The sequence below is a fragment of the Erpetoichthys calabaricus genome, chromosome 16 (assembly GCF_900747795.2).
Source record: "Erpetoichthys calabaricus chromosome 16, fErpCal1.3, whole genome shotgun sequence".
Classification (NCBI taxonomy): Eukaryota; Metazoa; Chordata; class Cladistia; order Polypteriformes; family Polypteridae; genus Erpetoichthys; species Erpetoichthys calabaricus.
Window position 1 is genome coordinate 71,933,384 of NC_041409.2, and position 16,416 is coordinate 71,949,799.

At 38.1% G+C, this 16,416-nt stretch overlaps 1 protein-coding gene across 5 annotated transcripts in view; it reads left to right on the forward strand.

Annotated features, from left to right (window-relative positions):
- mapkbp1 (mitogen-activated protein kinase binding protein 1) overlaps positions 1-16,416 on the forward strand; it is an 82,293-nt gene that overhangs the window by 61,185 nt on the left and 4,692 nt on the right. For 2 of the 5 annotated variants that reach the window (XM_051919729.1, XM_051919731.1), the window contains 10 exons: positions 844-986; positions 4,635-4,690; positions 5,501-5,716; positions 5,850-6,010; positions 7,260-7,396; positions 9,341-9,532; positions 13,827-13,905; positions 14,019-14,338; positions 15,187-16,128; positions 16,273-16,361. In XM_051919729.1, the coding sequence (XP_051775689.1) occupies positions 844-986; positions 4,635-4,690; positions 5,501-5,716; positions 5,850-6,010; positions 7,260-7,396; positions 9,341-9,532; positions 13,827-13,905; positions 14,019-14,338; positions 15,187-16,128; positions 16,273-16,361 (2,335 nt within the window). The remainder of the gene's footprint in view (positions 1-843; positions 987-4,634; positions 4,691-5,500; positions 5,717-5,849; positions 6,011-7,259; positions 7,397-9,340; positions 9,533-13,826; positions 13,906-14,018; positions 14,339-15,186; positions 16,129-16,272; positions 16,362-16,416) is intronic. The other 3 variants (XM_051919730.1, XM_028822398.2, XM_051919732.1) reach the window with 3 other exon arrangements.

The following is a 16,416-nucleotide window of genomic DNA, read 5'->3' on the forward strand; positions in this document are numbered from 1 at the left end:
AACAAACAAATACATACATTCATAGCATTGTCATAGGGCTACACTTTGGAATTTCATACAACATTATATCAGTTTTAGTTAAGAACAGGTTTTAAAAGCCATAATTCTCAACATTTGCTTACATTTCAGCTTTGACTGGTCTAAAAGAAGTAGCCACATTTTTAAGGCTAGCTGCACTGCAAATGTTAAGACTTTGGCAATAACAACAATGTGTGTCTATTCACACTGCAGAAGAAGAACATGAAACTGTTGTCACAAGATCTAAAAGACCTACTTTCTGTTAGTGTAACTAGGTGATGCCATACTGTTGACTATTACAGCCTATGACTGCATTTTCAGCCTGTTCCAGATATGTCATGTCTTAAATTTTAGAATGTTCAAATAAAATTATTATTCATATATGAAACCAGTTATAATTACCAGGAAGATCCATTAAGTGTGATCAGCATTTTGTCCACATGAGTTAATTTAAAGAAAATAAAGGTGCATAACAGTCAACGTGAGAAGTAGAGGTTCCTGCTGAGTGTGCAGTTCAGGATTTTGTTATACAGTAGAGTAGAAGAGAGTGGCTTTGTTTAGAGCAGACTGGGCATAATCAGTGTTTTGCAGTCTGCTAATTAACAGTGAAAGAGGAGTAATTAGTTTGTTTTAAGGAAACTAATGTTAAAACCTGTAGTGTAGTAAAACAACACCGACTCCTGATGTCTATATTCTGCTATTTATCTTTGCTGTTTCTGTTTTGACAGTACTGCACTGGACAATTACTGATTTAGCAGGATTCAGAGAAAACTCCTTTTAGTTTTCCCTGTCATTACAGTAATTGCTTCCTTTCTGTTTCCACAGGCAAGAGATCTACAATATGCCCCCAACTGTAACAATGTCATCAGATAGTGACAAGGAAGCAGAAGATGATATACTAGAAGAAGACGAAAGCCTTGAAAAAGGGTTACCATATATATCTAATTCTGACAAATTGGAAGAATCAGGTAGCATCTAATAATTAGATTAACCCATATTTAGAGCTTCACAGAGTAGAAACAAATGTTTAACACTTTTTAGATTTATGTGTTACAAATGTGGGACGTATAATTCAGCCTGTCAAGATAGAATATTATGGAGAAATGTAATGTCTGTGTATGAATAAAGCATATACTATTAGTGTAGTATATACACAGTAGTGTTTAATGAATCTAGCATGGGATACTATAGTATATGTGATAATGGTATCCAAAGTAGATGACATTATTACATGCAGTGATTTTTTTACAATGATGTAATTTTGGAAATTACACATAACATATCGTAATATACCATTGCAAAATGTTAAAGAAAATGTGGTAATATAGTAATGCATAATCAATATTTCAATTTGAAGACAGCAAATTGAAAATATTTTAAGTTGTATAAAATAACTTGTGGGTAGCATAATAGAGCAAATATGAGTAGTTAATTATATTGTATCAGTAAACAGTATAATATAATAATAATAGTATAATAATAATAAGTATGATAAATTATGGGTGCGTGAACTGACATCTTCATTCAAAGTTGATTTGTGTTTTTCTGCAAGTGTTGCAGAGATAAGAATGGCCTTCTCAAATCTCTGATGTGGAAAAAGCAAATTTAGAAAATGGATAGACTGAGAGACAGTATAAAAATATTACAGTGTAGGATATGTACATTTTATAGCCCATTTGAATGATACATATAATAAAGCAGTACCCATTATTTGTACTGTATACACCATAGAATAACGCACAGTATGTATTTATGAGATAGTTATGTAGTTCATTGAACAACTGGGAAAATTACAGTAGTATATTTTTTTCAAATATAGCAGGCAATCCTTTATAAAATGGGGAGAAAATGGTATAATATATCCTTAGTATGGCATAGTACTGAATATACTTAATGTAGTATAGTTTGTGTAGGTAAAATTATAGCTAATTGTTGTTTGTCAATAACAGTATGCCATATAAAGGTAATTGAAGCATGTGTAAATGGCATGGTTTTATGTACAGTGTGTCTCTACAAAAATACATTGGTAAGTCTAGCAGCAGATGATGGTGTACTGCATTTTGCATACTATACTGGGAGATTGCATGCTGTGTGGACAGAGTACTATATTGATGGTATAAGCATAGTTTTAAAAAATAACAAAGATGAGCAGGCACAGATAATGCAACATAATCCATCGACGGTTCACATAAACAAGTAAGCAGCCTTTATTTATATTTTGTATTTTTATAGCAAACACTACCTTAAGGCTCTTTACCAGATCAGATTCTTAGTACTTAAGTTTAAGTACATTTTTATTTAGTACACAGGAAGGTTAAGTTATTAGCTTAGGGTCAGCAGTGGGTCAGACGTAGGATGTGAACTGGTAATGTGTGTTTAGAGTCCAGTTCTTTGTAGAGTAATATTTATTTAATCTAGTTGAGTGAATATGAGAGGTAAGGTATAGTAAGGTTTGATGTTGACATCACATGCAGTGTATTATGCTAAGACAATAATAAGTAAAGAGTGTATTATTGAACACATTTTTGAATAAATAGTAACATATTTCACATGCAGATAGAACCTTAAAGCATGTGTAGATATATACATACTAATATGCCAGCTGTTGAATGTAAACTTTGTGTAGACATTTCACTATGCTCTTTACTGCCTGTTTATTGTGTAAATAACTTATAATGCAGCAGGTTTACATATTGTTCACATTTGGATATTTCCTTAACAATATACTGACATCCTGTTCCTGCCTTATGCCTGATCCTCCTGCAATAGCCTCTGACAGCATGTGAAAATAGATATAGTGTATCCACTAAACAGGAGGATGGATAGATGTTTAGGTATTATAAAATGTAGTCAATGTAATAACACAGTTTGGTATATATGAATGTAGAATAAAGTAGTGTATATAACCTGTCCATAACATGACATGCTTTAGTGTAGAAACTACATAGTTTGTAGTACATTATACATTATGTATCTCAAGTAAACATGGCAGTTCTGCAGTATAATGTGTAGATAAGGCAAGATGGCATGTAGTACATTACAGAATATATAACACATAGATAATTTAATGTGAACTAGGTCAGGTCCAGCACATTCACAATAAACATATAGTAATATTCACCTACAATGTGATTGCGTATTTATTGTAGAATACCGAAGATATTCTACATTATTTGTTGTGCATACTATATATAGATAGTGTCTTAAATTTACATAATGTACTGTAGTCTAAAAAATTAAACCAAATACATACACAATCTAGTGTCATTTCATTAATACATGTACAGTTAGGTCCATAAATATTTGAACAGAGACAACTTTTTTCTAATTTTGGTTCTGTACATTACCACAATGAATTTTAAATGAAACAACTCAGATGCAGTTGAAGTGCAGACTTTCAGCTTTAATTCAGTGGGGTGAACAAAACGATTGCATAAAAATGTGTGGCAACTAGAGCATTTTTTAACACAATCCCTTCATTTCAGGGGCTCAAAAGTAATTGGACAATTGACTCAAAGGCTATTTCATGGGCAGGTGTGGGCAAGTCCATCATTATGTCATTATCAATTAAGCAGATAAAAGGCCTGGAGTTGATTTGAGGTGTGGTGCTTGCATGTGGAAGATTTTGCTGTGAACAGACAACATGCGGTCAAAGGAGCTCTCCATGCAGGTGAAAGAAGCCATCCTTAAGCTGCGAAAACAGAAAAAACCCATACAAGACATTGCTACAATATTACGAGTGGCAAAATCTACCAGCCTCTACCAGAATGATGGCAAGAATAAAGTATGGAGAAGGTGTGGAACAGCTCATTATCCAAAGCATACCACATCATCTGTAAAACACGGTGGAGGACAGTGTGATGGCTTGGGCGTGCATGGCTGCCAGTGGCACTGGGACACTAGTGTTTATTGATGATATGACAAAGGACAGAAGCAGCCGAATGAATTCTGAGGTGTTCAGAGACATACTGTCTGCTCAAATCCAGCTAAATGCAGTCAAATTGATTGGGCGGCGTTTCATGATACAGATGGACAATGACCCAAAACATACAGCCAAAGCAACCCAGGAGTTTATTAAAGCAAAGAAGTGGAAAATTCTTGAATGGCCAAGTCAGTCACCTGATCTTAACCCAATTGAGCATGCATTTCACTTGTTGAAGACTAAACTTCAGACAGAAAGGCCCACAAATAGCAACTGAAAGCTGCTGCAGTAAAGGCCTGGCAGAGCATTAAAAAGGAGGAAACCCAGCATCTGGTGATGTCCATGAGTTCAAGACTTCAGGCTGTCATTGCCAGCAAAGGGTTTTTAACCAAGTATTAGAAATGAACATTTTATTTCCAGTTATTTAATTTGTTCAATTACTTTTGAGCCCCTGAAATGAAGGGATTGTGTTAAAAAATGCTTTAGTTGCCTCACATTTTGATGCAATCGTTTTGTTCACCCCACTGAATTAAAGCTGAAAGTCTGCACTTCAGCTGCATCTGAGTTGTTTCATTTAAAATTCATTGTGGTAATGTACAGAACCAAAATTAGAAAAAAGTTGTCTCTGTCCAAATATTTATGGACCTAACTGTAATTGTGTCTATGCACATTTCTTATATCATTTGCCTTGCAGGTTTGATAGAAGAAAACCAGGATACATGGACTGTTCATCCATGGGGGCAGAAGAAGGTATCTGATCTACATTTAGAATACACATGTTTTCGCCAAATAATGGTGGTTGTGTTATGGTGGTTATGATAAGCATGGTATATATACAAGATATTGTATATACCTTAACAGAGGGTGAGTGGGAGGCTTAACTGGAAGATGGTATACTAGAATAAATTTTGGTAGTTGAAATGTTGTAAGCTCATATATAGTAGCTTTACTCATCTCAGTACCCCCTCTTTCCTGTTCTACTATGATTCTAATGCAAGTTGCAGAATTAGTTGATAGGCCTGTTTCCTTATATGTTTAACTTGTATATCATCACTTGTGTTAGTGTGTGTTATTGCAAAGTTACCTTCTGGAATATTGTTAGTCCCCAAATATTTTTGCAACTCTCTGTTCTTCATTTATTTTCCAATAGGCAAATAATAAATATACTCAAAATAGTTAATATACATTAGACTTCATTTCCTTTATAGTATTCTCTACAGCTGAGCAATCTGATCATTCTAGTGGAACATTCTTCCTTTGGTGCTAGGACAGCAGATATGGCCAGTCAAGCTGATGTGTGGCTCAAACGTGTTCTCCTAAATATGAACTATTTGTTGGGGTAACAAATTTTTACACTCATTCAGCCACACCTCTTGCTCCCTAGTTTTACAGTCACTTGGCCTCTTACTCTATTATATCTGATAGCGCAGCTTGAGTCTTACAATTTGATAAAGGGCGGTATTTTTTCTGCATCACAAACTCCAGGAAATAATTGTGTCCTTTGGAGGAGACCCAGATTAATCAACCAAGCTTTATTGTGTTTAATTTTCTCACACATAGGGTCCTTTACTGGGGGATACTAGGCATTCAGAAGAACTTGTGATTGAAGACCCCCCACGACAGAGGAGGCGTTGGTCTCATCGCATGGGCGGCATGCAGCTCACAGTAAAGTCAATGTTGGACCTAAGGCAGCTTGACTCACTAGCCCTATCACAGTCTAAGCATCAGCAGGATATAGGAAGCAGCACCATAAGTCTACAGGCTCTAGTAAGCGAGGTGAGTTATTGGACAGAAGTGAGATGCCCTTAATTGAACGTTTGTTGTCATGACTGAAATTACTTTTTCATAATGAATAACCTACCCTTCCAATACTAACCTGTTTCTGAACCTGCTTTCTCTACTCTCACAGATGTCAAAGCCCACAGTGAGCTGCCCACAAAAATATCCTCGCCCTCATACAATCCAACTGACCCCATATGGAGATGGAGGTGTAGACCTACCAAGTCCTGACAGAGAAGGACCGGTGCTATACCCTGAGTGTATGGAGGACACAGTTAGTTTATCTGGAAGGTAAGGTAGCCTCAGAAGGATTAATTTTGAGCTGTGTTATTGTGAACCAATTCTGCTGCTACTGGTGATGAGTAGGCTGAGGTGATCAGTATTTGTGTGTGTGTGTGTGTGTGTGTGTGTTTTTCTGCTTTGAAGTGCGTTAAAGTGTGTTTCATCCTTAGAGTGAATGAGGTAATTTTCATTTTTTTACTTATGGGCTGGTATGCTGTCCAGGCATGATATCTGTCTTGCATCAGATAATGCTGAGATAGGCTTGAACTCCTCACAAATCGAAATAGAATAATAGGGTTTGGATAGTGAATACATTTGCTGCTTTAGAGTATAATTTTAATTGGATTCTTGAATTTTGATATATATTCTAACCCTGATTGTATTTTTCCACCCCAACCACTTTGGCAGCAGTATTAATTAGATAAGTTGTACTTAATCAATCCCCAAGGGGAAATACAGAGGAATAAAGAGATGCATATGTGACCTACAGTAGATCTGACTTATTTTCTTTCTGTGCAATCTAAATTCATAAGATAACAGAACTTTTAACTCACTGAAGGAAAATGCTACAACTATACTAATGATTCACCCCTACACAGTTACACTATTTTAACCATTGGATTATAGGAACAAGGTTCCTTGCTTCTGATAAAAACTACATTTGAACCAAATAAAAAGTAAATCTCAAACTAGCTTGCATTCAACTCTGTAGAATCCTGGGTCTACCAAAACATTCTTTACTAGAATTAGCTGTGGTATTTCAGCACTTCAAGTTTAGTTTCCTTCAACATCTGCCATCATAAGGCTTGATTCAATTAAGATGCTTGATAATCAGTCATTGTACTTTGTCTGCAATTTCTGAAATCTCCCAGTGGGTGGAAACTTTGAATGTGTTTTTGCAGCACACATTTCTAATATTCCCCTTTCACACTTTCTGATGTGAGGAAAACTGGTACAGTTAATTAGGAGGATATTGAGCTCATTGGTATATTAGAGGGGGTTGTCAGCAGTCTAGCATATACTGATGTTTTTTTTATCATCACCACTGAAAGTTACTTTTTCTGCACACCTGTATTCCACTCCTCCTTTTCATTTCTGCTGACATTCATGGCTTTTGACAAAGAGCTCTATTTCATGTAATAAAAGCAAATGTATTTTTTTCTAATATTACCTGAATGCCATTCAAGTTGCAAATGGATTTGTATATGATAATGTGCATCTGTGTGATAATGTTTGCATCTCTTTCTCTTGTATACAGTGAATATCAAGTGAAAGAGCTGCCCCTGGGAAAGTTGGGAAGGGCTTATCATTGCCATGACAAGCACAGCCCAGATAGTGCATGTTCTATGGATTACTCAAGCAGTCGTCTGTCCAGCCCAGATCGGCCTAAAGAAGGTGAGAGGGAGATGCAGCCCCTGCTGCTAGAGAACTATACAGTGTCCATTACAAATCATCAGGGTGATTTGTGCTTTCTAATTGCAATAGGGATTCTTAATATGAAAAGGAGTCTACTTGTGTTATTTGCATTTAATTATTTACAGTATTCTTGAATTATGTTACTTTAAACTTGTTAATTGATTTATGCACCATTTTGTGGTAGTGATCATTATAAAATAGATGAATTGGATAGATTAGAGGTTAGTATAAATGTGGGGGCTCTAACATAAATGTCTGTCCTGAATTTGATCTTCATCCTATTGCTGGACCTAAAAATCCTCTGGATATTAAATGGGTGTACAGTACTATAAAAGAAAATGGGTTTGAAATTGAGTTTTCATTTTCCTATTTTTTTTGTTGTTCTGTTTCAATGCACATAACCAGTTCAATTCAACTTGAAACATTAGGTAATTAATCAGTGGGATCCTTCCGTAAAAACAGTGTTGTATTGTAAAACGTAGCTGTAAATTAAATGGGGGTTATGACTAGCAAGGTATAGACAGATGTATGCTATAAAGGAAGATGATTGTCTTAACTGGAAAATGTCAGTATAGAATACATGATGATGGGCAAATTGTTAACATTTTCTTATAGTTGCTTGCATGCATAAAGAAGAGATTACCCTTTCAGTTTTACCTCACACCGTCAACCCCATATGTAACTGTATTAATCAGAGGCTGAATTGACAGTTCTGCAGGAAAGGTACTACTTGTTAGGGCAATCCTCTATTCACTCTGCTTGAATATTGATCCCTCCGCCTGCTAAGCTTTTTCCTCATACCCCTAGAGTGGTTTGTTTTTTGCCAAAGAGGAGATCATCTTGTTTAACTTGTTTTCTCAAACCTCTGTGTATTCCTCTAATTTCAGTGTCCCAGAGCTCTTCTTTTATTTGTTTGTTGTGTAGATCAGTGCCAAAGAAAATCATTTTCATATCTTTCCTTGTGGATTCCACCATACCAGCATTTTATTTTGCTCTGACTTAAATGACCAAAATTCTAAAATTGCAGAGGACAAAAAAAAGCAAAGCACTGTCCCATATAAAAATGTGTGTAACTCAGTTGTGGTCTGTAGTAATGAAGATATTTTATCTTTAAAATTACTCCCTCCCACCCAATCTGGTATACTAAGACTTTGCAAACAGTATAAATAAGAAGGCACTCTTACATATTATTTCATCTCTTTTAATACTGTGCAATGTAAAAACTTCCATAAATTCCCATTAACACAAACTCAGAGGCTCCAGCTACTCAAATATCCCTTACTCTCTTTTTGATGTATTATCTATCTGTTTGAGATAAAGTTGACTTTTTTAGCTGGAATTGTTCTGCATATTGAGGGACCACTCAACAGGGATGTCTCTTTGTAATCTCTGTTACCATTTCCAGAAAAGTAAAGGGATGAAATAAAATGACTTTCTCAAGTCCAGTGATTAGCCTTTACTCTGCCTGACAAGTATGAGTCCAGACCTTTTCAAAATTGTATAGAACACACACATAGAAATGAGCCCATCTTATCCATAATTTGATCTGGTATCAGCTAACTCTTAAAGAGTTGTATCAGTAAAGGATAAAGAAAGAATATGTGTGCAGTATTTCCATGAGGACAAACAGGACTATGAAATATTTTGTATGGCCTTGTCTAGTGCTTCGTAAATCAGTAAATTTATATTGACCCTACCAAGTCAGGGTTGTCAATTTCATGTCCACTATTTTGGGTTTATGCAATATTAGGTCCATTTTTGTTAACTTATGTATTGTGATTTTGAAGTCTATGTTCCTGGACTCATAGTTCTGATTGTCCTTTATGTTTTACACAAAAGATTGTTCAGTGTCTCCTTTGTGACACCTGCACAGCCTGGTTTTCAGAAGTGCAATCTACCAGTCATGTTGTGCTGACATTTCAGACTCCGAAGTGACAGAACCTCTCAGTATGGATGGCAACTCTTCAGAACTGGAAGGAGAGGAGTTAGAAGAGGAAGATGAGGAACAAGAGGATTGTGAGGGTTCTCTCACAGAGGGTGTGGTTCCATCTACCCCTGATCAGGAAACCTTTCTGAAACAACATTTTGAGACACTAGACTGCCAGAGCAGTGCAGGTAGGAAAGTGGTGTATGAAACAACTGAATTAAGAGGAATAATGAAGTTGGTCAATGAGAGAGAACAAAGTTTACTCTTTGGCACCCTTTGCCAATACAGTTTATTGTCTTGGTAAAGTTGTACCCGCAATGTGTCTGGTTGTTTCACTTTTTCCTAATGTTTCTGACTGGTTGTTGTAAAAAGTTGAAAAAGAAGATGGGAAAAGTGCTTCAGACTATCATGACCTGTGCTTTGGAGGTGCAGCATCTGTGCCCATGCAACAGGTGTGGGTCAGAGTTGTGGTGGACAGCATCATTTTATTTCTTTGTGTCTGAAATACCCCAGCATGAATGTATATGCCTAAGCCCTGTCTCTGAGTCCCAGTCATTTTCAGCATGTCAGTAGTGCTACACCCCTAAAACACCCCACCACAAGCTTTCATTTCAGAAAAGAAACTACCCTCCTCCTCCACCAGGCAGTATTTAATGGTGGCCCCTTTTTAAATTATAGTGTGCTGAATAGGGCAGTGTTTTTCTAGATGGTTCTTTATTATCTGCATGGGTAGTATGTGTTCTGTGTCTCATTATATCCAAATCAGACATTGCCAGACTGTAAAGGGTAGTCAAGAAGTATAGGTCACTTCTGTCTTATGAATGACAGCATCAACAAATAGGACCATGTGAACACTAGATATAAATATAAGGCCAGTCATTAGACTGAAGGCTTCTGAAGATAATAATAGCAAGATCAGTATAGCTGGTGGTATAGATGGCAAGATCAGTGATGTTCAACCTACAAGAGAAGGTCACATCCAGTGAGAAATGGCCAAGTCAGTCATAAATTTCAGGCCAACACTTATATATATGACAAGATTAGCCTACAAAGCTATTATTCCTCAAATTAGAAAATTCCAAAAATATCAAACTAAAGTTTTCAATAACTTGAAAAATCAATTACCAAGACTAAGTGAACAAAACATCAGGTTTAGACCGATTATCAAAGCCAGGAGACATCCTGTGTGGCAGGTAACACACAACATAGATAATACAGCCAGTCATTAAAGGTAGACCACAGCCAGGTACAGACAGAAAGTTTGTTTAAAAAATGTATGTACTGTAGCCAGGTAAGCTGTGAGGAGCCATAAATTGCTACAGCTGACTGATGACATAGCAAAAATACTTTTAATTAACTTTTGTATTCTAAATAGTTTCAGTAAAATTTACCATGTTGTCATTAACACAAAGAGCACAAAGACTAGCAATAATTCTAAGTACAGAGTGAATGATGTCCTTTTTGTCAAGATATTTCCTATGAGGACTCACTAAAATAGTTGTTAAAGGAAAGGTTCAGTATTTTTAAAGTTGAAGTTATTTCTACATAATCAGGGTATACTAGCCTACCATATGAAACTGCTTTCTAAAGTGAACCATATTTTATAAATCTTAAAAAATAATTGGTCTGTTCTTACATTTTATAATGGTGCCAATGGGTACCCGGGTCCCTTTGCAAAGAAAATCCATAAAACGTTTGAAGTATCAAAGGCTTCTATTTATGAAAACATGCCTTCTGCATTTCTGCGGCATGCTTATGAAAAGTAAACTTAAAATAATAAATTTTACCAGAGATTCTTGGTACTATTTTCTCAAAGTAAGGATGCATTTCTTGCTCGTTTGTCTGCTTGCAGTTGCTGTCATGGGTGGAGCTATGATAACCCAACGCCGACTCCCAACCTTCCAATGCATTACATTCTGTGCTGTTATTTTACAAAATCTATTGAGTTAGATGCATGCCAACTGGCAGTGTAGTGAAAAGAGCACATATGTGTTTCATTGCACTGTGTGCACAAAATAATAAATCTGAACTCTCTGAAGTCAGTAGATGGATTGGGAGAAAATAGGGGGTCATGAGGTCACTGGAAAGGTGTGTGTGACACTCCCAATATCTATGCAAAAGGATGAAGGTCCAAGTCTTTAGAGATCTGGTGCTTCCTGTCTTGCTATATGGTTGTGAGACATGGACGCCATCCAGTGACCTGAGAAGAAGATTGGATTCCTTCGGCACTGTGTACATTCAGAGAATCCTTGGGTATCGCTGATTTGACTTTGGGTCAATTCAGCAGTTGCTCACAGAGTCATTAATGAGGCATATTACCTGCATTGTGTGGGAGCGTCAGTTATGGCACTACGGCTATGTGGCTCGATTCCCCAAGGGTGATCTGGCTCACAGGATTCTCATTGTTGAGGACCTGAGTGGCTGGACCAGGCCAAGGGAACACTCACATAACACCTGGCTGCGCTAGATAGAAGGTCATTTCCTGAGTGTGGGACTAGACCGTGTGTTTGCCTGGGTGGTTGCCAACCAGGATCCCTAGCTGTTTCATTGTGTGCTGGGTTCAGCAACGCGCTGTACCAGTGTATGCTCCCCAACTTGATCTGACATGACCAAGCCACCTCTTCTGTGATGTGTTTTGTGCATGCACAACAGAAAAAAAAACTTTGAAAATGAAAAACACAGAATGCGTGACAGAGCAAATTGACACCACAAACCACTCATCAATTTTTTTAATGCATAATGCGTTGCTCTTTCTGAGGATATGGTAACAAAACAACTGAGCACAATGTTTTTGGGTGAGTATATTCACTGCCACCAATCAATCCATAAATACATGGGGAGAACATGCATACTCTAAGTAGAACCAAGAGCGATAAAATAGGAATAACAGCTCTGCGCTACTGCTCTGCCTATAACAGAACCTACCAAACTTCAACCTGATTTAACTCAGTGAACTGGTGTTGTAAAGTGGCTAGAAAAATATATACATTGATTAGTGGATGGAAGATACTGAGGACAGCAGTTATTATTATTATTTTATATATATATATATATTATTAATAGTATTATTTGGCAAGGTGGCACAATTCTAACTTTGCTTTCTCACAGTGAAGGAAACTGGTTTGCATCTGCTTGGAGTTTCCATGTTCTTCCTGGGTGCTCCAGTTTCCTCCCACCATCAAACACATGCAGGTTAAATGGACTGTTGGTGCTAAAGTGGCCTGGGCATGTGTGTGTGTGTGTTTGTTTGTTTCCTGCAATGGACTGGCGTCCTATCCAGGGATGGTTCCTGCCTTGTGCCTGATGCTTGCTGGGACAGACTTCAGCTTTCCCATGAACCTGCCTTGGATAAGCAGGTTAAGAAGATGGGTGGGTGAATGTCAGTTCAGTTCTTGTCACTTGATTGCATGCTATGCAGCTACTCAATATTCTGTCTCACTGAAACACACACATGCTTTACAAATTTAGTAGCAGCATGCAAAATCTTTTTGAAATAAAGAAATGAGAGATTTATAGTGAAAGAATATAATACATCATAAGTGTCCCTTTTTCAGTTATTATTGTCTACCTTTCTACAGAACAAATACAGCAATTCACATATGGGCATCAACATTCAATAATGTAATAATAAGGGCACTTGGCAATGGTTTTCAGAGGTAAATCTGTGTTCCTGGGGCTGAAATGGTGTTAAGGATAAAATCACATGGGGTAGTTGGTGAAGTGACGCACTCAGCTGATCTCCTAAAATGATTGAATCCCACAACAATGGTTTGCTGTTTACCTTTTTTACCGTCTTGAAACAACATGGATATGCTGTTTTGCAATATGTGTGTAACCTCAAGATACAGATCAATACTCAATAATATTGTTGGCTTGAAAAATGAACGTATTCTGGAAGTTTTATGGATTTTCTTTATAATGGGACCTCCATGGAAGCTCCATTATTAATTGGGTTTTTTTTTAATTTATAAAATATGCTTCACTTTAGAATGAAATTTCATATGGAAAACTAATATACGTCATGATTGCAAAAAAAGTAAATTCGACTTGAAAAACACCAGACTTAACTGTATCCTTTAACATGCTGTAAACATTAAACATTTGACAGGGAACAAGGGAAGTGGAATAAATTATTTTTTCTATGTGTCTCTCAATAAAGATTTGATAAAAAAGAGTAATACTAGATATGTGAGAGAGTTGCATTTTATGAGCAAGTGCCTACAGCTTGTGGAATACTTTGAGCTCCCAGGTGTAGCCAGCTATACTGACTTTCCCAAAAAGGTAGAGGAATATATAGAGCTTCAACCAGCACACTATCAGAAAAACCACCATGAAAGCAGACATTTGTTTCCCAGATGAAAAAATAAGTCTTGTTTGTATGTGCTCATCAAATAAGGAATGGCAGAGGTGTGGATCCTGTGAGGAGGGTGCATGTCAGTAGCCAGCTGAAAGTGTTAACTAGGTTGTTATTTTTACACACAGAGGGCCAAAGTAAAACCATGTGCGGTACAGAGAGTGTTAGCATATCCTCCCGATTCCTGTCACAGACTTCATCTAACAGGTAAGTCTTGATTAGACAGATAGTGTGCTTATACTGAGTAGAGTATACCCTGACTGCTCTGAACACATCAGTCGCATCTTCTTGATGTGGAATTTTCTATGTCTGTTCTGCAGGAGTACACCTTTTCCTTCCCCCACCAAAGGGGCCAACACCACTGGAAGCCCTCCAGTTTCAGAGGTGCGGCCAATCATGGAGGATGAACTCAAAAAGCCAAAAGAAAGCTGTCTGGCAGAGATCACAACAGTCCAGCCTTTGGAAAAACCACAGGCAGCCCGTTTGCCATTTGCATTAAGGAAGAGGAATCCCATCAGTGAGACTCGCCGAAGCACTGGAACGGCTGGGAAACCATCAGGCTATTCAACTGGGGGTCAAAGTATAGCTGTTGCTCAGTGCATAAGGAAGGCTCAATCTGTGCATGATCTAGTGATGGGCGGTAAGAACACAAATGAGATCATTCATTAGGATGTCTTAGAAAAATAAACCAACTATACAAGAGAAAAAAAATAAGGCAATGCTTGTGGAAATATTTGTTGAAGTGCATTCTTGTTATTACATGGAAGCGTTATCCTGATAGCAACAACATAGTGTCAGAGAAGCCTTGTGCAAAATTTCTTCTCATCTTTCTGGCACTACACAGCCAAATTCACCGGTTGGGCATCACACAAATGTATGCCTTTGGGACTATTTTGAAATGATGCTACACCTATCCCACCTATTTAACATGCTTCTACTTTGTATGCAAGTTCTGTAAATAACTATGGTTAACTTCATGAAGCCATCTCATACCTCTTCACCTGACCAATTTTGGCTTCAGGCATTAGAGTGATATTCTGTGGCAGATGTAGAGTGCACATGACTGGAACATCACATGTTTAAGCTCAGCGCTCACTGTGTTGTGAATGGTTGAATCCTCACTGTTTTTTCTGCTGATTTTAAGAAAGCCACTTGTAATGACTTTTTGGTTACATTAATAAGGTATTTTCATGTGAAATCTTTGGAGATATGGTGCACGTCATCTTGGGCCACAATCTCATGAATACTCTGATCAGACAATGTGGTGCAGAATGGTGGGCTTTTGACCCAAATGACTGGAACACTGCTGTTCTCTTGCTGGCAGGTGACACCACCTATCACATAACTGTGTCTGGCAGTGAATAGTAGTTTGAGGCTTAGCTTAGGGTTCAGTTGGAAGTTTACAGAAGAGGGACTGATAAACCTGAGGGTTTCTACTGTATCCATTATGTCATAACAATTCAATTATAATTTTTTACTGCTTTTCAGCTGACCAAACAATGTCTGCTACCATTGCTGTCAAGGAGGTCCAATCTGTGGCAGGACAGTCATCTGAAAAAGAAGGAAAGCCAAGCCAAAGGCGTGCCATGGGAGCTGGGCCCACTTCCCCTCAATTCAGAGATGGCTCCAGGACTGCAAAAACACGCTCTTACATGAATCCAACAACCAGCTCTATGGCCAAGATGTCCCGTTCAGTGTCCATGGGAGACAATCTAAACCTGACTGAATCTGAGGAGACACTGAGCATGCCTTCTAACGAGAATGGTAGCGACCTTAGAAGAGCCTCAGTAGACACTTTGAATGGAACTTGTAAAACAATCCCTTCTGACAAGCCGAAGCAGACAGTAGTGCTGTCTTGCCCCATCATCTCCCTCCCCAAAGTGGCAGTCACACCGACAATCAGTGCAAGTTTGAATCCCCAAAAGAACTTACAAACCAAGCTGCCTTCTTCAGGAAATGGGAAACCTCACTTGAGTCTGGACATTGGCCAGCCTCTGCCAGACAAACCCTCATTTGCCTCTTTCTCTCCAAGCTCAAAGGGTAAGATGTTTATAGAGGAGATGGAAGCCCCCAGTGTCTCTCCCCAAGGAAAGCAGACATCAGTGTTTGAGGAGTTGGTACACAAGAACCAGGAAGAGCAGAGCACAACTTCACATTCTGCTGCAGGCAAGACTGAACTGCCTTCTGAGGAGTTTTTCGAAGCTCATAAAGACACCTCCACCCAGGAGCTCATCCCCAGACCTCCATATCCATTGCCCTCATTGGACACAGGTTTGAGCAGGCGCATGCCCTCCTTCACTCTTCTGTCAGCCTGCATGGCACCTCACTGCCTGGCTGTTCCACTGCTTTTCTTCTCTTCAAGTTTTTGGCCTGTCTCTTCCGCCGTTCACTGCTTCCTCTGTTCATCCATAGTCCGTTCTTCTCTGCTGGGTGAGATGCATCATTCATTCTTTCATTTTCCCTTCTTTATCTGCTTCTCCCCTTTACTTCCGGTCTGTGTGTGCTTTATTTTAGATGTTTGTGCCCAGTGACTGGATTCCTACTAACATTTTTATTCTTCCACATTATTTACAGCAGCCTCAGCAGTCAGTGTGGAGAACTGCAGACTAGTGGCTACTGACCTACAGAGAAGTCTGCACCGAGCCATGAGCCTCTACAGAACAGTAAGCATGTCCATTCTGTCTCGTTAACTTGACCTCTGGGCTTCCTCTGCCACTG